Source organism: Branchiostoma belcheri, unplaced genomic scaffold (genome assembly GCF_001625305.1).
Source record: "Branchiostoma belcheri isolate BF01 breed outbred unplaced genomic scaffold, Haploidv18h27 scaffold305, whole genome shotgun sequence".
Taxonomy (NCBI): Eukaryota; Metazoa; Chordata; class Leptocardii; order Amphioxiformes; family Branchiostomatidae; genus Branchiostoma; species Branchiostoma belcheri.
The window spans coordinates 1-24,522 of record NW_017803916.1 but is presented as its reverse complement, the minus strand read 5'-3'; the positions used below and the strand labels follow the sequence as shown (position 1 = coordinate 24,522).

Genomic DNA, 24,522 nt, shown 5'->3' with positions numbered 1-24,522 from the left:
ATATATATATATATATTTAACTAAATATATAGATATATAATTACAGATATAGATGTATAATATATACATAGATATATAAGTAGATATATAGTGGATATATGAGTAGATATAAACTAATATAGAACTGTATATATATATATATATATATAGTAGTTATATATGTGTGTGTGTGTGTGTTTGTTGTGTGTGTGTGTGTATATATATATATACAGTGATATATATAGCTATATAGTTATATATATATTTTTATATGTATACTTCTATATATATATATACAGAGAGATCGATACTGATAGATAGATAGGTACACAGATAGATTTATAACTATATATAACTATTTAGAACTGATAGTACGCAGATACATAGATTGAAAAATTGATAGTATATAGATAATAAGATATAAGATTATAAGATAATATCTTAAATAATAGTTACATATATATGTTTATATGTATAACTATAAATATTAATATGTATGATGTTTCTTAAACTACAAAATTTCCACCCTTAGAGCCATTCGTAAACAAATCTAACGTTAGTAAATTTGACATTCTGGGAATGATGAATACTCTTCTTATCAACATTTGGCTATGATTGCATGGGCTTCAGGTTCAGAACAAGGTGAGGACATCGAGCCAAAAATTTTACCATCGTTAAGGCATTGTTTCAGGACTGTGCTGTTGTATAATGGTCATTGATATACAGATCATACAGACTCATTCCCAATCAGCAAATATTTATAGAATTATTACTACAATTCATCCATATATAATGAGGGCTCAAGCAACCAGTAAATTATATTACATTTGGGTGGGCCGCCTACTAGCAAATGATGTTCCTTTGGAACTGACACGTAAATTATTTTCAGAACTACAGTTTGGGAAGAAATGGATGCAACTTCTCCCAACCGAAAAAGCCTTTTTCTAAATCTAGTACTGTTCGCAGCAGGAAGGTAAGACTTTTAGTTTTGAAATATACCTAACATGGTTTATATATATAAATTAATGTCATTAAGTTTTTGACTTTGCTCGCCCTTTCATGTTTTGCAAAGCTGACCTTTAACTGTCCTACAATTGACCACAATGGAATAGGTAAGTTTCTTTTGAATGAAGAAAAGTAGGTTTTGAACGAAGACAAATGGGTTTGAACGTTGAGAAATTGGGGTTTGAACGAACGGAAATTGGTTTTGAACGACGAGAAAAAAGACTTTTTGACGTTGAAAAATGGGTTTTGAACGTTGAAAACTGAGTTTTAAACGAAGAGAGATGAGAATGATGAGAACTGACCCAATGAAGCATTGTTGAATGTTACTTTGGTCTTTCGTATAAAGGATTACAAAGAACTTCTGCTACATTTCTGGGAAACACCTGAAACTACAACTAGATGGACACTTTATGGAAAACCTGACGCTCCTTAACACCAAACTAACACAGTGAATCTAATACAGATTTAAACGTGTTATTTGGTCTAAGATGGAGTCTTATCATCATTGAAACTCTCCAGTGTTACCAAATATACCTTTGTGAAAAGATCTTTTAGGCCAGTACAAAAACCTATAATTGATTTACAATCATAATAAATTTGTGAAAGCAATGTAAACCATTTATACGTCATTTATTAATGCTTACATTATTTGGCAAAGGTACGGGGTTGTGCAACTACCGTTAACTTCATTTTCTTTTCAGTTTCTGTGGATATTTGTTGAATTCGCATTTAGACACAGTCTATATTAGAGAACAGAACAGTTATCATGCAGCCGGTGCTTTTGAAGTCAGCTCCCTTATGCGTCCTTTGGGAAAGACTCAATCTCATCTCGTTAAGTATGATCCAACCATTTGTAAGTAAGTATGTAAAACAATTTCAGTTTATTGTATTGCTACAATCTGGAATATTTTTTCACTACGATAATAAACTTAAGAAATAGGTTAAGTGATTGTAAAATAGTTTTGTATAGGAAATATACAATATATATATAAAGAATTAAATGTTCTCCCAACCATACTAACCAAGAAGCAAGTACAATAAAGGTGATTCAAATAATAGTTACCAGTGCAATCGCCGCACTTCGATCAGTATTATGTATTTATTTTGATGCTGTTACAAAACTGATGACAGACTATGTAGTGTCCTTTTCGCCAGAAAAAAATAACCAAAAGTACATAATGCGGTCACGAGCTATGTGATTGATTATTGTACGATCGAATAAATACCTCCCTTATATTTCAGTAAACTTAAGCAGATTCCTTGTTCTGAGTGCAAAGCGGCTAAACTATCCATTTCAGCAGCAGACCAGAAAAGAAGAGAGGCAAGTTTAAAAAGATACGAAAGAAGGTAACTTTACCTCTTATAGAAAAATAACATTATTAGCAAAACCTAGAAAAATTGTGCCATTTTTAATTTTAAAGCACACTTCTAGATTCAGCATTGAAATTAGCCCTTTTTAATTACGAAAAACATTAATTAATAAGAAAAATGGCACTTTTTCTACTAGTTTATTACTACTTGCTTGTTCTTTTAAACATTGCCTCATAAATAAACAGGTTAATAAAATCAATAAGTAACTATTCCAATAAGTCTACTAATATCGATAATCGTATTGCAATAATTTGTCCTATTGAACTATAATAAAATATTCCGTTTCAAATTATCTCTATCGTCAGGTATGCTGCACATGGTATTGAGAACTGGAAATATTATTTAATCTTTAAAACAAGTAAAATCTGAGGTTTTATAACTCCGGGATTTTTATTGTATATTTTTATATGCTGTTTGTTATGTATAGTTGATGGTGTTGAATTTTGTGCACAACAACAACTATTGCGCGCCGCAGGACTAGGGTTTTAAACAAAGAATTTATCGAGACGGGACACCCCTCTGTGCGAGGGGTCATATACGTGAACCAGACCGAGAATATCTTCAACACGCCAAAGGTCAACGGTCGCGACCATTTTTACGCTTAAGGGGGTGTTCTGGGGCCACCAAAAGGCACAATTTTTAAGCCCGAAAACACATATACAATAAAAACAAAAGAACGTGCATAATCTACATCCCACTAGCAAAACATACACCGAGTCGCAAAAAAGCCGTCTACCCAAACGCGAGAAACAGCTGCGAACATAAAAATCTAAATCTCTCCTCGGGGGAGGATGTCTCCTACCCCGGAGGTAAAAAGGTCGGACCACGCGATAAATGTATTCGTTTTTTTGGTAGATCAAGTTGTATAGTAAGCTAAAGCTTGTGTAACCTCTGCCACCATTGCTGTTGATACTATACTTAACCAACCCTTAAGGAAATATTGATATCTAGATATGGTTAAAATTGTATGCTGCAAGGAGCATATTTTACGTCTATTAAAGGCGAATCAACATATTCCACGGACGTAACCAAGTAAACGGGTCATCACCGATAAGTTATCCGGCACATGGCGTTTCTGTCATACCGATGCGTTCTGTGTGGCTAAAAGGTAAGCTGATATTACCGCTTACATATTACCTACACTGAAACAGTAATTTTAACATAAAGGTTAAACGTTGGTATTATTTCGAAATAATGTTAATGATTTTTCTTCACTTAATGTTAAACAGTTTTATGTGTAAAATTCAAAGACTAAACAACATGTTTCCATTTAGGGTTACAAGTTGAGTGGTTCAATCTTTACAATATACGGAGCAACATAAAATTAAAGGTAATCTGTGAAAATGTTTCTGTATATAGTTAGCTAGCTCTGATTGTTTACTATGTTTTTAAGTCAAGCAAAGTGAACTGTAACGAAGGAATCGTGTACACTAAAGCGTCCGTTATCAAATGACGTTCGTCTTTATCCAGTCAGAATACTGCAAATAAATTTATAAATATATATATATATATATATATATATATATATATATATATATATAGAGAGAGAGAGAGAGAGAGAGAGAGAGAGAGAGAGAGAGAGAGATACATAGATAGATAGATAGATAGATAAATATAGACAGATAGATAAATATAGACGGATAGATAATAGACAATAGATAATATATGTTGTGAATTACTATGTCAACGCCCTGTGAGAAATTGGTAATACGCTTTAGCGTTCACTCCCAGTTTTGGAGAGGGTTGCCGAAGTAGCTTCACCCTTATCAGTTCTTATCCTAGTCCTCAGTTCTTTGATTTAAAAGAAGCCTTACAGGGGTCCAACCCAATGAGTAAGGACCAGAATCCTGTATTTTTAATCAAGCTTGTCCTTACTGTACAACACCAGCGTCTGAAGGCCATCTGTACTTATAACTACTATAATACCTCCTGCATACTTATGTTTTAGTTTCAGATAAATGCTACCAGAGGAGTTTTCAACTTGATTGGCCATGTACATGATGTCGATGTTACGGGGAATGGTTCAAAGACGATAACTATCTCAACATACAGCCCGTCCCTGCTTAATCTTCAGCTCAAGTACATCGCCTATGAAAATACATTTTTCGATGCCAATATTGTCGACCGAGGTAATCTTGTGGTACACTTTTAAGTGCAATGAATAATATGGATTTTATTTGAAACATTTGAAAGCACGCTGCTAAGGTAGTGGTAGAGGTAGGCCGCCTGGTCCACAGTTTCGACTTGAGTGTTATACACGCTGATACTCAGCCGTGATTGATCAGCATGATCTCCCACTTCCATTGTTTTGTTCTTTTCTATGCTGATCTTCAGCCCAACGTTCCCAGCAAACCGTTCTAGCTTTGTTGTGAGGTGCTGTAGATCCTGGTTGTTCTCAGACAGCGGGGCTAGATCATCCGCAAAGTCAAGGTCTGCCAGTTTCTCTCCCTCCCTCCACCTCACTAACTCTCTACCATCATCTCCAGTCTTTCTCAGGACAAAGTCAATGGTGAAAAGAAAAAAAGGGAAAGGATTTCTCTTTGTCTGACACGCGTGGCAATGTCGAAGAAATCTGCTGTTTCTCCCTCTGTTATGACGCAGCATCTTGAGTTTCCAAAAAGAGTCTTGAAGGCGTTGGCAAACTGCAATATCACAAAGAGATGCCCTAAGGACACTGTCAAAAGCTTTCTTAAAGTCTATGAAGTTTAATACCAGTGGCGTTTGGTGCTCAAGACACTGGTCAATGATGTTACGGAGAGTGAAGACCTGTTCTATGCAGGAGCGGTAACTACCCGTTAGTACATAAGATTCAATTTTCAATCAACCAGTAAGCATTTAACGGATCCTTTTTGAAATTCAGTGTACATGGGTTCAGACCGAGCTTTTTGGGCTTTTAAAGTAAATCAACAAGCACTTATCGTAGGAACACAAGCGGTTCCAGCGCAAGCCGTACAGGTACTATCCGCAATGAAAGTTGGCACGGGCCTCAAAAGCCCCCCACCCCACCTCTCCGGTATGAATAGGGTTAAGGGAGATTACGCGCACGTGAGTTTGTGTATTGCTTGTTCTAGTCGAGGCGGCATCCCTTTGCCAAAAATAGTCTAATTTTCTGCTGGATGAAACCAAACATATTGTGACATATCGGCTTTGTGGTCACTAGCTAGAAATTAAAATGAATTTAGCTAGAAATTAAAATGAATTTCAGTGGCTTCTGTAATGTTATAGGTTTAGCAATGGGATATATTACAATAGGCGTGGCTTTAAAAAATGACAATAGGTCGACCTAAAAATGTAAAATTAGTCAAGGCCTGTGCTAGGGCCCCTAATGAACGCCACCTAGAAATATTGCATTTTATTGCTTTTTGTTGTATGCACAGATTTTCACACTTCTGTTAACGGCGTTTCCAGGACATAAACTAGACTCATTATGTGTCAGTACCAGGTCTTTGCTCTGCAGGATTACAAAACATGGCCACTCTTGCATCATAGTTTCTGTTTTGCATTGTTAAGCAACATAAACTTTTTTTTCCTTTAAGTCATAATTCAATTCATGGAGTTCACTGCAACCATGCCGATACACATTCAACACGTTCAGCTGCCATGGCTGTTCGAAGAAGGAACAGGTTGGTTAGTAGTAATACCTTTCTATTATTCTTTGTTTAGAAGTCCAGCTTATAAAAAAATTAAGGCAAAAATTTAATGAATTGCTGAAACAAGAATAGCACTTCATTTTTTTTTTGTAATTTAATGAGTCTACTTGACTCATGCCTTGGTCTTAATTGATATTTATTTACAATAAGATGCTGACTGTGTGGGTGCGCGAGCGCACGTGTGTGTGTGTTAGTGGAGAGGGGCCTTAGGTGATTTTTACTTATTTATCCAAACTCCCCAGTACACCCAAACTTCACTGTGGATATAGAACTTATTGTTAGTTAATTTTATAAAACAAAACGTAAGACTGGTTGATGAGACCCTGCAAAGTTAAACATGCTACATCTGCTTGGAAATGTTACCCTTCTAGTTGTATATTGAATATGTTGGATATTTTTGCCTTTGTACACAGATTTGCTTATGTTCCGTTTCTCTTCTGAAGGGCAAGTCAAGGACAGAGTGACAGTTGTGCTGAAGACATTTCTTCGTTACAGTAGACTTAAAAATGCGATCGAGTCTGTAAATAGGTTATATCCTGGAACAAGAATAGTTGTTGCTGATGACACACCTGGTCACCTGTTTACCAGCTTTCAGAGCAGTAATGTCGATCACTACCGGATGCCCGCATACAAGGTATATTTTCAATATATTACTGGACAATCAACATAGAATATGAAATAAAAGTCCTCACCATACCACTTATTCTTTAAGCAACATTCCTAAATCGTTATGTTATACTGATTAACTTTCCCTGGCGTTTTGTACATGGATTGTAAAATTTGTGCGCAATGATATATGTAATCATTTGAACTTTGTAAAATTTGGATATCTTTCTCTTTTCAATATGAATTGAAACTGTCAACATATAGAATTTTTTTGGAAATATCAGGCTGTGTTAATCTCTTTTAGCAGAAACAATAAGAAACAAGCACACTAATAAGCGTGCGTATAAATGAATGAAATAATGACTGTTTATTTTCGTGCCATTGCAATCATATGTCGCCCAGCCCATATGGGCCTATAAGGCACCGAAAAAATACAAAATCAAGACAACAGAAAAGGTACAGAGAATCAGATGTAACATGAATTATAAATTAATATAATATATAATAAATACAGGAAATTAAGTAGTACTGGTCATATACAGAAATCAAATCAAATGTAACATAGATGATAAATAATAATAATTTAGGTTCAACCAAAATTGATAATGCATATAAGTAACAAGAGGTAACTGTCACATGACTGTTACATACAGAGAATTACCTTAACAGAAAAGTGATCAGGTAAACGTAGCAAGGAAGGAGGACAACCAAACTGAAAATTACAGTAAAACTAAATAAGATCAGCCTGTTATGAATAAATGTGGAGTTTACATTTTTTCCAGGCCTGCTGTAAGTATGTCGCCGTTTCAAACACTCCCTCTGTAAATAAGCACTTCAATTTTGGTTCATCCCTATCCCAGATAAGATCAGGTCGCGTCTTGTACATCTTATCAAAGAGTGCCTGACGTAACTTGTCATAAAACGGACAGTAAAACATAAAGTGAGCCTCATTTTCTACTTCTTGTAAATCACACAGCAGACATAATCTGTCCTTTTCTGGAATGCCCCGATTGTTAGAGTGTTCTTTTCCGATTGAAGAAGCGGAGACTCAGGTTGCAAGTTGCCAGGCTTTATTTTCACGTCCCACCTCTCTGGAACCCTGAGACAGACTACCCCCCTCCCCTCTGGAATGCCTTCCTGACCTCGATATTCCATTTCGGGCTTAACCGTTACTTATCAGGGGAGGGTATAGACCTACTGGCTTGCAATTTTCTCTAGCATGTAACACCTCCCCCAAGACGATACACATGTGTAATATAGTTTCATCATCTGACAATATGCTAACTACTACTACTACTAACAGGGGAGTCGGCTACCTTAAAACACTATTCTGTTACAATACACTCTACTCCGGTACTTCAGCTGGTCAGCCATGGCATGCTCTGAAACTTATTTCACACCATACTCCTGCTTGGTGCGTTTTCCTGCTGCCTTCTTTAGTTGGTGCTGCCTCCGCAACCAACGCAGCCGACCCCTCCGGTAAACCGGATCCTCCTCCATGAGCTTCTGTATCCTCTGTTTTATGATACTCTTGCTCCTCGCCTTTGCCTTCGGAGGATATTCGACTTGGCCACCTTGCTGGCGTCTCGCTGGAATCTGATATCGTGGTACCGCTGACTCCATATTCTCACCACGTCCAAGGCACCTCTTGTCCTTCCCCAACTCACTCTTGTTCTCCTTAGTTGTTACCGGACCTGCCCTACTTCCGACGCAGGCCGCCCCGTAGTCGTTGCCTAGCAACACTGGATAGGGTGTGTTCATCACCCCTACTTCTACCTCTCTCGCGTTACCATCTACTTCCAGCTCAACTCTGGCCGTAGGACAGCCCCATTGGCCAGTCTGACTTTGATGACATCTTCTATGTATGCCTTCCTCGGCACCAACTTATATATTGCCTCTTTAACACCCCGTTCCCCGTTCTCAAAGTAAGATACAAAGAACATTGCCGACCTAGTGCCAACGGCTACTCCTCAGCTATTTTCCACCACCTACAACACAACCAGGGTCACTCTTTCAAACTCGAGTCCATGGATATCTTAGACCGCGAAACACGCTGGTGGGAACGGGGTGTTAAAGAGGCAATATATGAAAGAATGTACAACCCCACCCTCAACAGGGAAGGGGGGCTACGGGTCGATCTTTCCGGCACTTGGGATTTGGCACTCCCAGCCCCGAAGACAGACAACACTTAAGCTCCTGTTCTGTATAACAGGAGCTTTCAGACTAAGTTGCATCATCTTGTCTTGACTTGTCTGACTTTTGTTCCTTTTTCGACTTCCAAATTTGTCTTCACTTTATTTGCATATCAATCAATAGGTTGTGCTTATAAACCTGGTTTCCCCTCTGGTCTCTCAGTCACTGACGAAAGCTAGTGGATACTAGCTGAAACGTCTGACGTTTTCAAAATCATATCCAGTTGCTTGAGTAACTGCTTTTTGGCGTATCGTATTAACTGGATGTCTAACCTTCATCGACAAATCTATTGTATCATTTTCTCAGAAATTATGCAAATGAGGTCCTTATTTGAATAAGTTATGTTTAATGATGTTCACCTTCACTTAACTTTCAAATACCCCAAGTATGAAATTCCAGGCAGTTACCATTTTGGAATTATAACATTTTCTTATTAATTATGCAAATTAAGTGTTAATTTACATAATGAATGTCTGTATGTGTTTCTCTCGGTCTCAATTAATTACATATGTCCCAAGCTTTAATAGTCCCATAATGTAATGGAGCTGATTAATAGAATTTCCTCGTTAATTATGCAAATTACATCCAGAATTGCATAATTGTCGCATAATTATGTCAAGCGTAATTTAGCTACCTACATACCAAAAAATCATGACGATCCGTCCACCAGTTCTTGAGTTATTGCCTTTTGAATAGTTTCAAAGAAACGCCCCTGCAGTTCCTGAGCAAGCCGCTAGGGGGGCCAAACCTACGTCACTTTTATTCAGCACAAGACCTACCTACCATCCAAATTTCGTAGCCCTAGAACGTCTAGATCACGAGATATCGAAACCGGAACTTAAGCTGCAGTACCATTAGAAGCCGCTAGGGGGCACAAAATCTAATCATTTTGAGGTCTCATCAAGACCTACCCACCTACTAAATATGAAGTCAATCCATTCAAGTTTGAAGTTCATTTTAATTACACACACACAATCATTGCATTGACATAAAGATCGGACAGTCATGGTCGTGTCACTAGTAACAAATACAGCCCCACCGTCTTACCGTTCCTGTTACTTATTAAGCACGACTGGCCAGGCCAAATTCCAGCAACAGTTGCGGCCAGCACCTCGAGTGTTACTACCGCCGGTCAGATACCCGGGCGAAAACACGTCAACGACATTATACATATGTTTCAAAAATAAGCATTTACTCCAATATCAAAACTGCTAGGATAAAAATAAAATGACGTGCATCACCACGGGCATAATGGCACACCACATGCCAAATTACACAGAAATGCTACGTACGGAACAATGCGTTTTGGCTGCGAACATCTATGGTACCACTTATCAACCCCTCCCTGCGTCTGCATGAAGTTCCACCCCCACCGCTATTCCAAACAACGGGTTTTTCTGGACCATTCAAATTTGCCTCATAATTGTAGGGGTGCATCTTAAATATTACATTGACCGCGAAAACAGCAACGGCAAAAATACACATCCGTGCATCAACACGGGTATGCCCGCAGACGGCGTATAAAATTGCATGCCGATCACACAAAAAGAACCCCGTGTTCTAGCTGCGAAGACGAAAAAATAGCTTCTCACAATACTCCGTCCGGAGGTCCTGACCTCCTTTACGGAGTAAAAAAAGCTAAACAGGGATGCTTGCAATTTATACAAATATATTGCAAGCATATATATATATACTGATGTAGATATTTGAAACAATCTGGATTATGTTTGCCAGAGGTTGGTTTGCTAAAATAGTCTATTCAATTAGAAAACAAAAGGAAGAAATAAACACGAAATTTTCTAAAACTATAGACGATCACTACCTGCCGTTTTTCGTTATTGTTCCGCGTGCCACTCACGGATTTGATAGGATGTTTGGAGTCATCTAGCTGCTAACGTTCTGACCGGAGAGAATTGGCAAAACGCTGTTAATGACACTATTTCATAAACTTGAACATTGATTTTGCGTTATATCCTCTGCCTTCTTTTATAAATAACACCAGTAAACAGCAGCACATTTTTAACATCCAATTGGCAAAAAATCGCATAAGAGAAAAAAGTTATACTTCACGTGGTTAAACATTTCTTTTACCAGGGATATTTTGCTGGCCGAAATCTTGGATTATCCCAGGTATGGACGGAATATTTTTTCTACATGGATGACGACATGGTGATTACAGAAACAACAAAGATGGACTTGCTTGTATCATTCCTGGATAAAACCAACTTTCATCTTGTAAGTAAAAATGACTGCATGGGTTTCTACATTATGCTGCAATACGTTGCACAAAAATGTTTTTAAGATTGACCTTTCTCTGTAACATTCTCTGACGTGTTCCAAATGTAAAGTTAACAAAGTGAATGTAGCCCATCTACTCAGTATAAAGAAGAATCAGACTTTAACTGTTATAAACAGCACCAAATTTCATATTCCAGTGTAAACCTAAATACCCCGCTCATATTTGAGTTTGATTTTTATTTAGATCCACAATTAGCCTAATAAGGGGCTATTCTTCCTGCGGTCTACACATTCATATTTACATACATGTATTACAAACGTACAAAAACATTACAAAGTTAACAGTCTGTAGTTAACAGTCCAGTACTTTGCTAGTTGCCGCTTTTGTTATTCCACAATGGTGACATTCTGTACAAAAAGGAGTTTGGTTTTGGTAGTCTGATTTTGTTTGTACTGGTTGAGCGTGTTCGGTACTTGTGAATCTAAGGTTGGAATGTGATTTTGGCGTACAAAGCCTGTGGTTGTTTGCTGATCATTATACGTTTATAAGTGACAAGAATTCTTCGCTGGATTTTGTTCCTGACAGTCAGCCATCCTAAGGTCTTCAGCATGGTGTCTACATGTGCATCACAATCACAACCAAGAGCTAGCCTTGCTGCCCTGTTCTGGACCACCTATAATTGTTCTGTGTTGTGTTTCCCCATACGGAGCAACAGTAGTCTATATGTGGTATTATTAAGGCGTTGACTACGGCTATTCTCTGTCGAAATAGTAGCAAGTTCTTAACCCTTCCCACCTGTGCCAAGCTTCTGTTGCACTTCTTAACTATATGAGCAGTGTGGTTGTCGTATGTGAGGTTTCCATCAAGGTGTAGTCCAAATAGCTTTACTAAAGGACATTGTTCCAGACGTTGTCCCCTTAGCTCCAGCTTCAAAGGTGGCGCTTGCCTGGTTTTCATGCATACCTGCAGCAACTACAGCAGATTTCAAACCAAGGCCCATGCTTTAACTTGAAAAAAAATTCCGGCCAAAATAAAATGCTACTTAACCACAAGAATACACAGCTATCATTTTCAATTTGCGGCAGTACAGTAAATGTTTTGAAACCCTCATATAGAAACAGACGTTTTGCAAAGCCTCATGTAACTGCTTTTTAATATAAGGTGTTCTTAAAACACCCTGTAGTCCCCAAAACACATTTGCCCCGTTATTAGTAAAAGCATTTTCACTTTTAACAGGGTCCACACGAAACTGCTTGGAAATTAAAAAAAGTCAGGCCCTTTTCCCCCAATATGTAGACCGATTGATCTAAATAGCAGGGCAAAAAGGAAAGTGTATTGCAGGTGTTAAAGGTATGTTGTTAAATTTATTTATCAGCAGCCAATCAGCAATAAAGACGCGGCCTGCCTTTATGCCTATAGCATGCTGCTTGCTCTGCATTGCATTCGTCACACCAAACAATACAGACATTTTTAAAAAGTCCAAAAGTCCCAAATCTTACATTTGTAATGGAGTGTATGCCAAATATGTTGTTTGATATATAAAGCACACCATGCCAAATTTGAGATATTTTTGGGTGTAATTCTAGGTCTCCATGACCCCAAATCTACAGATTTTGTCGGAAAAAAGCAAAAACATAAAACAAACCTATAAGCCTGTATCAAAAAATGACCACTTTATCTCCATACCAAATATTAGGCCATTTGGCTCAAAAATGAAGAAATTTATTTCATTTAAAGACATGGCAGGAAGAGAAGAAAAAACAGAATTAGGAAGCTTTCAACAGCTTCTGCAATGAACTGTGCAAGCGCTAACTTTCCTATTTGTATTTGCCACCTTAAGATTAGCTTTTATAATGAAGTAGCCTAATTTTCCGCCAACTTCCCTACCCCTGAACTTTAGGGAAGAAGAAAGTCCCGTTTGGACAGGAGGCACCAGACAGAAAAGACAGTGCATAAGGCTCAGAAAGAGAAGAAAAGAAACAGGCGTCTGTAAAAGAGAAAACAAGAAAAGCTTTTTCAAAAAGCTGGGCCGGCCTCAGAAAAATACTAAATAAAGGAATCGCCAAGTCGGGAGAGCTTTTAAAAGAACTGGCATTTTGGATGAGTTAAAAAGAAAATTAAAATAATGCTTACAGTGGGATTAAAACAGGCGAAATTAGCTTGCCAAAACATGCCGAAGCATCGAAGAGTAAACTACAAATAAGTAAAAATTTATCTTACTGACATTCCTGAGTAAGAAAAATCATAAAAGCAAAACAACGGATGTTAAAAAAAAAAGGTAAAAAGGAACGCCACCACGAGGGTTCGAACCCTCGATGTCCGGGGATAGACGACCATCTCAGCTGATCGAACCACAAAGTTTTACGTTGCCCTGCTATGCATTCTGAAATGCCGTAAATCTATGAACATACAAATGTTCCAACATACGAGCATGTGAAAGCAACTGAGGCCGAACAATAAAAACATGTAATTTAAGCATTATATTCATTTCATTCCTTATTACGACCCTTCCCTTTCAGTAGTACACCTCGAAGTGTGGCCGTGTCGATAACTGACTGTAAATTTATCAAACTGGTGGCACGTAACCTTGCGTTACCTGATCTACATAAAATATGCAGTTGCCAAAAGAAACTATTTTTTTTTTCGTTTATTGAGAGCTGATGGCATTGACTTTAAGCCTGCCCTTACCTTGCATGACCTTGCCTTGGCTGGCCAGGCCTTTCCTTGTCGTGCCTTGCCTTCCTTTGGAATGGCATCATAGCTTCAAGCACCAACTACAATTCCAACATACCAACTTGCCTACGTGCGTGGGCTACTTACTTCGTTTCATTTATTTTATTTTACCAGAGTAGTACGCCCAGGTCTACTTACCTGTTTGTCAGGTATCTCTGGGGTTATATATATATAATACACAATACACATGGGAAAACACACAATAAGAATATACATTACAATTTTAACTCAACATAAATAACAATAGTAAAAACATTTGCCACTCAAGTCCCACTTACAAAGAGTCTTTGAAAGATGTTAAAGTTGAGAGCTTTCTTTGCTCCCTGGAAAGTTGGTTCCACAGAACGGGGCCCTGGTACTGCAGAGACCCTTTGAACGATGTGATGTTTGCCTGTGGAACTTTCAGCATGTGAGGATCCCAGTTCTCTAGTTGGCTTACAGCCGACCGTGTTCGTCTATTCAGCATAGGTGGCGACATCCATGTACACATGTGAGATATGTATGGTGGCATTTTTTATGGAGTACCTTAAACACAGTTACCCGTGTGTTTGCTTTCAATTTTTTAGTCAGTGGCTCAATGCCCGCCTACGCTAATTGAGTGTCAGTAGGTAACTCTGTCCTAAAGCGTTCTGCTGGTGATGATTCTGGCAGCCTGCTCAGTTGCGGTGTTCTTGTCTTGTTGCAGTGCAAAAGCGCTGGTAGCCAGGCAGAGCAACGATAGTCCAGATGTGAATAAAACAGTGTTACACATAGCTTGTAGTATGTTGTTAGCGACAAAGGGCATCGCACGACCTATGGCAAACAAGCCTGCAAGAAGCTTCTTTGTTACCTTCTCAGCATGAGCATGTGCCCACTGCAAGGAGGCGTCTAGAGTAACACCAATGTAAGTAAAGGACGTAACCTGTTTAAAGATGTTTACACCTTTGGTTACAGAGACTGACTCTTCCACATGTCATAGTCTCTGGGGGAGACCAAGGATCATGGACTTTGTTTTGTCCGAATGTAATGACAATCTGTTTTCATTAAACCAGTTTGCCGCCTTTTTCATATCCTTAGATACCGTTTTCTCGCATTCACCTTGAGACGTGGCACTGTTAACCCTACCTATACCGGGCTTTTTTTAGGCTTGATGGGACCGGAGGGGGGGTCTCATTTGCCCCCCCCCCCTCAGAACTTGCGAACGGTATGTCGGAAATGGAAGTATCGATGAAATTTTAATGACAATAACCTGTATATACCTGTTCTAATGATATGGTCGGCAATCTTAGATTTTGGCCAATGACGTCATAAAATTAGCATAAATTATGTATATTTATTAATAAAATTTACATATGATTATATGGGATGTTATTGATATTAGAAACTATGAGTAACTTGCGCCAAAAAGCAGTTGCTCAAGCAACTGGATATGATTTTGAAAACTTCAGACGTTTCAGCTAGTATCCACTAGCTTTCGTCAGTGACTGAGAGACCAGAGGGGAAAACAGGTTTATAAGCACAACCTATTGATTGATATGCAAATAAAGTGAAGACAAATTTTTTGGAAGTCGAAAAAGGAACAAAAGTCAGACAAGTCAAGACAAGATGATGCAAATTAGTCTGAAAGCTCCTGTTATACAGAACAGGAGCTTAAGTGTTGTCTGTTCTCGGGGCTGGGAGTGCCAAATATCAAGTGCAGGAAAGATCGACCCGTAGTCCCCCTTCCCTGTTGAGGGTGGGGTTGTACATTCTTTCATATATTGCCTCTTTAACACCCCGTTCCCACCAGCGTGTTTCGCGGTCTTAGATATCCGTGGACTCGAGTTTGAAAGAGTGACCCTGGTTGTGTTGTAGATGGTGGAAAATAGCTGAGGAGTAGCCGTTGGCACTAGGTCGGCAATGTTCTTTGTACCTTACTTTGAGCGGTCGGCTTGTCTCTGCGATGTAGGTGTTGTTACAATTGGGCTCCTCACATTTGAGTCTGTAAATAACATTCGCCTTGGTACCTTTGTGAGGTCGGTCCTTAGGGTGTACCAGTCTTTGTCTGAGGGTTGAGTGAGGTTTGAAATTAGTGGCTATGTTGAAGTTTTGGAAGATCCGTCGGAGTTTCTCAGATACTCCTTGGACATACGGAATAGTGATGTTGGCCTTGTTTTTGTTGGTCAATGGTTTGCACTTCTGGGTTTTCTTAGACTGATCTGAAGGTTTGAGCGCTTTGTTGAAAGTCCAGTTTTGGTAGCCACATTTAGCCAGGGCACCTCGGAGTTGTCTATGTTCGTCCGTCTTGGCTTGGTCTGAAGTGATAATGTTGTCTGCACGATGGAAGAGAGTTTTGATCACTGCTAGTTTGTTTTCCAAAGGGTGGTGGGAATCAAAGGCCAGGTACTGATCAGTGTGGGTTGGTTTCCTGTACACTTCGAAACGAAGGTTACCATCTTCCTCTACGATAGTTTTGGTGTCTAGGAAGGGGAGCATGTTGTCATGGCTTGGCTCCTGTGTGAACTTGATGTTGTCATCTATCTGGTTGATGTGGTCAAAGAAATCAGCAGCTACCCTCTTTTTCAATCTGCACCAAGTGTCATTTACATATCGAAACCAGTTGGCCGGGGGAGTGTCATTGAACGTGCTGAGGGCTTTGTTTTCAAACTTCTCCATGTACAGGTTTACAACAATTGGTGAAACTGGTGATCCCATAGCACAGCCGTGCATTTGTTGGTAGAACTGTCCTTTGTAGGTAAAGTATGTGCATCCTAAGCAGAGTTCTAGTAGCTCACAAACTTGGTCAACGGATAGGTTGGTTCTATCTGCAAGTGTATCGTCGGCTTCCAAGGCTTCCCTGACTACTGACACTGCTTCCTCAGGTGGTATGGAGGTGAAAAGTGAGTACACGTCATACGAAGTGATGGTTTCATCATCCTCTACATGAATGTCTTGGATTTTGTTGACAAAGTCGGCACTATTCTGTACATGGTGCTGAGATTTCCCCACTAGTGGTCCCAAAATCTTGGCTAGAAAACCTGCTAACTCGTAGGTGACAGAGCCTATACTGGAGACTATGGGTCGTAGAGGGACACTCTGTTTGTGGATTTTGGGAAGGCCGTATAAAGCAGGGGGTTGTTCCGTTGTGGGATTGAGTTTTAGGTAGTTGGTGCGATCCAGAACTCCTTCATTTTGCAATTTCTTGAGAGCTGAACTGATTTTCCCTTTAAACTTGTTAGTGGGGTCCTTTTTCAAGGGCGCGTAGGTGTCTTTGTCTCCCAATAGGTCCTGTACCTTGCTGTCGTACTGCTCCCTGTCTAAGACTACTGTGCATCTGCCCTTGTCTGCAGGAAGAATCAATATGTCTTGATTGGTGGCCAAATCTTTGAGAGCGGTACGTTCTTCCCGTGTGATGTTACTAGCAGGGGATTTAGAGACTTAAGCTCCTGTTCTGTATAACAGGAGCTTTCAGACTAATTTGCATCATCTTGTCTTGACTTGTCTGACTTTTGTTCCTTTTTCGACTTCCAAAGATTTGTCTTCACTTTATTTTCATATCAATCAATAGGTTGTGCTTATAAAAACGTACCTGTTTTCCCCTCTGGTCTCTCAGGCACTGACGAAAGCTAGTGGATACTAGCTGAAACGTCTGACGTTTTCAAAATCATATCCAGTTGCTTGAGTAACTGCTTTTTGGCGTATCGTATTACCTGGATGTCTAACCTTCATCGACGTATGAGTAAGTTGACATAAAACCCATAAAATTCTTTTGTTGAAACGAAAATTACTAGATTTAGCAAATAATGCCTGCCATGGCAACACAAAAAATCACTATCTTATTCGAATGATAGAGAATTGTTGCCAACAATATTCTTGTTAAAGTCACCAAGTTTGGCCGTTCTAGCGCTTGCCGTTCAGACGCTAGGTGACATCAAAGTTGCCGCGGGCACTTTTAGCCCCCCCCCCCCGGCCTAGATAGGGTTAATGCAGTGTTATCTCGTAATCAGGGGGAGATTCAAGATCACTTGGATAAAATTCTGGTCTTTCGTGACTTTATCATCGGGCACTTAGGGCATTCAGCTCAGTATCGTATGCAACGGTCCGTGGCAGCTCTGTATTACAACTAACCCTTTTGCGATTAGCACTTCATGTCCAAAGTAGGCCTGTAAATTCAATTTTTCTCCTATATCTGACTGGAGCGGAGCCACGGAATTAGTAAGTCAGAGAAGGTCGTAGGGCCGCATCTACAGAAACTATGACAATCCAGATTAAAACAATATTCCAGTCCACACCGTGTATTAACAAACAGCCACAGTAAATTTTCGCATTAATATCAGAGTAAGGGCACAGGAGATCTACTACGGTAAAACAGTAGTAGGTCTTTAGCTAGGATCAAGCCATAATATCCATTATAAAACATGACCCTTGTCTATACACATATCCATCCTACAAGACAGATGTCATATTTTTGCACCGGCACAGTCAACCCGGAAAATACCTTCTGGACGAGGTAATAAATACACCGCGGGTATACAACACATGTATATGTATTAGCTTTAGGATTCTTAATGCATAACGCGCTTTCTCACTTTATTGCAGGTAGGTGTGGGAATCCAGGATCGGTTAAGTCCAACAACTTACCTAGCTCTCGGGAATAAGACACACAGGTGCATTGTTCAGAAACCAGACCCAGGATATTACAGTGAAGTCCGCGGATTTCCTGGTGAGTCTCAGGTACATGGGTGCATGGGTTAATTCATCTTGAGGTTTTTTAAGTGATTGGCCATTAATTATCTTAATAAAGGCGACAGTGGTCGTTAGAAATTTGATATTTTTGTAATCTCTGTTTTGAAATTGGAATGAAGTTCAACATGAAGTTTTCCTATTATAACTACCGACACAGATAAACTTTTATGAAAATATTAGTGGGGCACTCTTAAGCATTGAAGTCTTTTTGGCGGGGTCAAATGTGTCCTTAGAACATGGCCACCTTTCCTCAGCCAATCAGGAGCCTGTATTTCTTGTGACTAAATCCACATAGTGCGGTCCCCAAAGGGACAGGGGTGTACTAACCAACGAATAAATTAGACTAACTCGGAGACGCCCATGTACTAACCAACGCATAAATTGACTAAGTTGGAGACGCCCACCATTCACATGCAAATAAATTGATTCAAAAAATTAACAACACAAGAAAACAGCAGTTTGATCAATTTTCCTGTACATCTTTATTCAAAAAGGTAGACAAAAGAAACTCATGACAAGGAAAGTGAACAACGAACAGAGAATGAATAATGAGTATGGATGAAGCAAAAAATTCAGAAGGTTTCTTACAAATGTCATGTATAACGAGACTTTCTCATACATTGTAAAAAAATGAAACACAGAAGCTACAAACTTTTAGCGATACATTAAAACGATGCAAAGTCTTCCCAACATGTCTGACATGATTTGCAAATTCTTAAACTTTGAAAACAAACCACGGTAAGACTAAAAAAAATATACACCAACATGCTTAGACAGCAGGGCAGGCACTGGGCGAGGGAAGGAGGGGTTAGAGCAGGAACAAGTCGGCCCGGGAACAGAACACTGAACAGGCCGGCAGAGACGCCACGACCAACTTGTTTGGGATCAGGTTAGGGACTGCTGTCTCAGACAGACAACCGAGAATTTTTTAACCCAAAAACAGAAGGCATTGTGGGGCTAGCAAAGTGTTGTAAACCATGACAAGAACCGCTATGCATATTTCACACAAGGCTGCAAGAAGTAGCTCAGCTGCAATTCATGAATGAGAACAAAAGGACGTACTACAAGCTGTAATGTTGTTGGTAAGGTTTCTAGGAAAATAAATGAGTGGTTTTTGAAGAAAACAAAACATGATTGTGTAAAATGTATTTCCTCTGCTTCGGAAAGATGGCCATGTTCTAAGTCAGTTAAAGGATGGCCGAATTGCTCGTATATGTGGATTTGGTACAGCCCCGCACCCCCCTCGGATTTTGTTGGCACCCCTCGGGCTCCGCCCTCGGGATGCCAACAAAATCCTTGGGAGGGCGGGGCTGTACCAAATCCACATAAACTCGCTCCGCCCATCCTTTAACTAATACATAATATTCAGTTATAAGCGGCACAAGCCTAGCTCATATATAAAACACTTTAAAAGCTGACGGGCGGTGGATAGGAAAGGGTTAACAGATCTATTTCATATCCGGAATGTACAAGGGAATGACCGCCGCCTAAATCTAACCAACCTTTACTGCAATTTGTAATACGTGATAAAATTGTTATACACAGTCTCTAATTGTGCAAATGAGATAACCTTTTTTCATGAATTATCTCATATTTCTTGACAGTCTTATTTTAAACAAAGAAAGCTATTAAAGCATTCTATGATAAAATATGCACAGGTGGTCCTGATTTAAATAACAATATTTGAATATGTCCATGTTCACTTGACTTACAAATGAATTGAGTGCACCCTTACGTTAATTAAAATCGTATGTCATTCCAGGGATATACGCAAACGACGCCGTTTTAAATATATTTCTTGCCTCTACCAATGAAGCCAAAGCGGTCGGCTTCGATCCACACCCATTACTCGCCCGGATCGGACACAATGGTATTACATATTTCCAATCTGAAAGATCTAGAAATGCAAAGATAAACTTATAATTGTTTACTTTATTTGGACCAGCAGGTCTTATGGTTTGTGTTTCGTACATTTTTTCTGCAAATTTAGTAACTCCTATAAATTACAACTCCTATAAATTAGTAACTCCTATAAATAACACTATTTAGTAACTCTTTTAAATTACACGCTTGTTTAGTCTTTCCGGGGCGGTGGCGGCGCACATCCTGTTACTTAACAACTACCTCTAGTACGATCACCATTTTTTTCGAGGTGGCCAAATTAACCATAAGGTATTTTATGTCATTTTATGTAACATGGTGTCATTATGTCACCATTGTGGGCTAAAACCGTCGGAGGGTTGTTATTGTACACCTCAACAACTTTTTTATACATATTTAATTGCAATTGCAATTTTTGATCGCCGGTCTTGGCTTTAGAGTAATTTTTTTCAAGGTACAGCCAAACTAACAAATTGTAAAATGACTAAAATGTTTAAATGAACACTTGCTGTAAAACAAATTTAGAGCTTTGATTAAATTTTTGTCAAAAAAGAGAGCATAATGACCAATGACGTAATCAAGTTAGAATAAATAAAGAATTGCATATATTCCATGGAATGTAATCAATTTTTGAAAGTATTTGTACTTTAGCATATAGCTTTTTAATGTTGAAGTTTGACTTATAATTCCTGACTTTTGGTTTATTGAAAAAATCATGTTGCCATACAAAGGAGTAACTGACGGATATGCTTGTCAAGTTAGAACATAGATATTTTAAACGATAACGTTTCATGTTTTGAGGTTTAACATTAATACAGCTCAAGTATCTTGATGTATTTTTGATTGTTTAACATGTATTATTGATTAATGTATAATTGAGGTTAATTTAATGGCGTCAGTCATAAAAAATTAACTTGCCAGACCATATCATTAGCTTACGTGTAACAAAGTTAAGTGTTTTTAAAGGTGTTTTTGAAATACGTTTGAATGTGTATAATGCCCTTTTAATGCATTCCCCGGCCCAAAGTTGCGACAATTCGTAACTAAATGGGGTTAAAGGGTGTGTCCTAGATAAGCGTTTACAGTGACGAAAACTATTTATGTCTTTATGTATTCTAATAAGAAAACAGTCTTTTGAAAATTCAAATTATCAATTTTATTCTCATTTAACATTACACATTGTTATCCTGGTTTGATACAATGATATTGTTTTGACATAATTTTGTGCAGAGTTTTTCCTGTCCGCTCTTGGGAGGCTCCGTGTGGCAGCTTGCAGCTTCTGTGCAGTCCATCACGTGAGGGGAGGACCTGTTCCTGGTAACTACTCAAGATACCGTAAACCTGACAAGCGGTTTAAGGCAAAGCTCGAAAAACTACAACCTATATATGCATAACATTGACTGTGTAAAAACACAATGGGTTGTGAACAAAGATAGAAAACAATAATCACTTGATTTTATTCCATATAATGTACAAGTAACAATTCACAAACTACACAATCCAGGCTATCATCCCTTATTCGTAATAATTAATACATAGTTATTATTATCGGAATTAACCAGATCTGTATTTATGATTAAAGCCAAATTTAATGTTCATCATTTAAGGTCAACACAATTAGATTCGCCCTGTATTGTAGCATTGGTTAATTAAAGCGTATTTCCTAATAAATTATGTGTTAAAGTTCACCGTAGCCTTTTTTTAAATTTGGGACCCTTACTCGGCATTCATTACAAACGATGGCACCTCGTATCTATCAGGCTTGACATCGTATCTATCAGCATTGACGTAAATTTTCACTTTGTGCTCAAAATAGAATATCTTTGACCTTCTGTATCTCACAGAAAATAGCACATATTTTATTGCCTCTAACATATTTCATAATCCATATATTAACAAAGAAAATGATATAAAGTTTTGCTCCAAATGTTTTTGCGGTGAGCTGTGGTAGAAGGTTAAAGATTGCCTGTTTTTGTAAAATTTCAAAATTAAATTCTGAAGTTTGTTATTTTTATCATGTGGCAAGGAAAGGTACCTTGTGCACACGAAATATTCTTTCTCGATTAACAAAGGGTTATCATGATAATTTTTTAAGATAGAAAAGTTTTATTTTATTTTTTATGGTTTCAACTTGTACAGTATTCCTGTGGCAGGACAATGCTGACTGTTACCACTGTGGTAATCCTGTTACAAACCTGCAGGCAAAAAGGGGAATTTTTATCAAGGGAATTGTCCGACTCATAATGTGATAAGGGGCCTTCCAATAGAAAGTCATTCCCAAATGTCCAACATATAAATATATATGAATATATATGAATATGTATGAATATGTATGAATATGTATGGATATGTATAAATATGTATGAATATGTATGAATATGTATGAATTTATTTGAATATATATGAATATACATAAAGACCAGGCCTAACAACTGCATCTTTTTCTAAGATGAGGCATGACCACAACCTCCGTAGGAGCTGACATAACTGTTGATGACTTGACAAAGTATAGAAAGAAATAAAAAGCCAGTGTCAAACTTCAACTTTCCACAAGTAGTGTACGGGTGTGGCAGGTCTACAATGTCAGCCTAGGTAAGTGGTTACCATGATCAAAATTCAAAAGAACTCTCTTTCCTTCTTCTTGGAAGGCATCCTGATGACTTTAGACAAGCCCACAGCTTTTCACTTTTCCTCAAGTTAGACCGAACGACTCTTTGCACGATTTAGGCATAGAAGAAGACTCTGGGGTTCTGATACAACAAAACAGCGTGTGTGACGGACGTTTCCCTGTCCTGAAGGCGGGTGCATCAGCTCTTATCAGATCTTTTCATTATTTCAAAAGCACATAGACATTGGTGTCCGTGTCATGATGATTGTAAGGGAAACCTTGATGGACAGAGTCATCCTGCTGGTATATACAGAAAGGTGAGCACAGCTGATTGACTCGGATAAGGCTATTCCATCACATGAAAAGTAACATTTGCTGGATATTTTCCTATTCTATCAATTGGTTCAGTATTGAAAGGTGCCCTGCAGGAAGACAACGATTAGGTTAAACGATGACATTGTAAATACCGTGACTATGAGTTTGACGTTCGCAAAGAAAGGGACAAGAAGTGTGGTCCCAGTCAAAGTGCAAAAAGCACGCGGAGAGGTACAAAAGACTATTGCTAAAAATGGTATGTGATATTTTAGATAGACAGCACCCCCATGTTTTATGCATCTCAAAGTAGTAGGAGCTTGTAATGGCAGTTATGGAATGGATAGAGGCAGGGATGAAAGCACACATGCACAATACCACACAGCAAATGGTATTGACAGCCAGCGGGTAGCCTTATTTGAGCAATTAAAAAAACTTTCATGGAAATTAGTTGTTAACTTAACATTTTGTAGGAGTGCCGTAAGGTTCTTGCATCATTAAAAATGGAAGAAAAGTTCATTTATCTCCACTTCCGAGCATTTGGTTCTACTTACGTCCTTACGTCTATTCGGGCAGTGGATAACGTCTCACCAGTGGCAGGAAGTCTCCACAGCTAGTACTGTAGGTGAGAAATCTCGAGCCATGCACGAGACTTTACAGTCGAAAATTGACAAGTTCTTCCCGCTCAAGTCCGTGAGTCTTCATAATCAAGATAAGCCATGGATGACCCCGGCCATTAAGTCGCTAATCCGCACACGTCAGCAAGCCTTCGCAAGAGGGGACGTTGCCACCTGGAAACTACTCCGAAACAAAGTCCAGCGTAAAATCAAGGCGTCTAAAAAGACTCACTACAATACCAAAATTAAAGATCTTAAAAACCAACATGCTTCCCAGTGGTATAAGGAAATCAAAGCTATGGCCAACATGAACCGTTGTGAACCTGTTATCAACATTGAAGGTTTGAGCCCTAGCGACTACCGTGCCACCGCCGATGAAATAAACAAAACCCTATCCGCCGTCATCCACCACTTGACACATCTCTATTGCCAGCTTACTTACCTGCACACCCAGCACCGAACGTTAAACCATGGGAAGTCTATCAAAAACTGCAAAAAGTGAAAACTAAAAAAGCCGAGGGACCAGACGGGATTCCGGCCAAGCTCGTAAGAGAATTTGCATACGAATTGAGCACACCCTCGCTGATATTCTAAACTCGTCCCTTGTACAAGGCACAACACGGG

At 38.8% G+C, this 24,522-nt stretch overlaps 1 protein-coding gene across 15 annotated transcripts in view; it reads left to right on the top strand.

Moving 5' to 3' along the window:
• The window catches only part of LOC109474378 (beta-1,4 N-acetylgalactosaminyltransferase 1-like), a 24,461-nt gene extending 1,608 nt beyond the window's left edge, over positions 1-22,853 (top strand). For 3 of the 15 annotated variants that reach the window (XM_019774671.1, XM_019774670.1, XM_019774672.1), the window contains exons 3-11: positions 869-952; positions 1,686-1,841; positions 2,227-2,331; positions 5,892-5,978; positions 6,594-6,639; positions 10,899-11,039; positions 18,334-18,457; positions 20,243-20,350; positions 21,592-22,853. In XM_019774671.1, the coding sequence (XP_019630230.1) occupies positions 888-952; positions 1,686-1,841; positions 2,227-2,331; positions 5,892-5,978; positions 6,594-6,639; positions 10,899-11,039; positions 18,334-18,457; positions 20,243-20,350; positions 21,592-21,755 (996 nt within the window). In that variant the 5' untranslated portion in view covers positions 869-887 and the 3' untranslated portion in view covers positions 21,756-22,853. Of the gene's footprint in view, positions 1-868; positions 953-1,685; positions 2,332-3,356; positions 3,464-3,542; positions 3,686-3,968; positions 5,983-6,448; positions 6,640-10,898; positions 11,040-18,333; positions 18,458-20,242; positions 20,351-21,591 lie in introns of those variants that run through there. The other 12 variants (XR_002140478.1, XR_002140479.1, XR_002140480.1 and 9 more) reach the window with 12 other exon arrangements.
• The last annotated feature ends 1,669 nt before the right edge of the window (positions 22,854-24,522 follow it).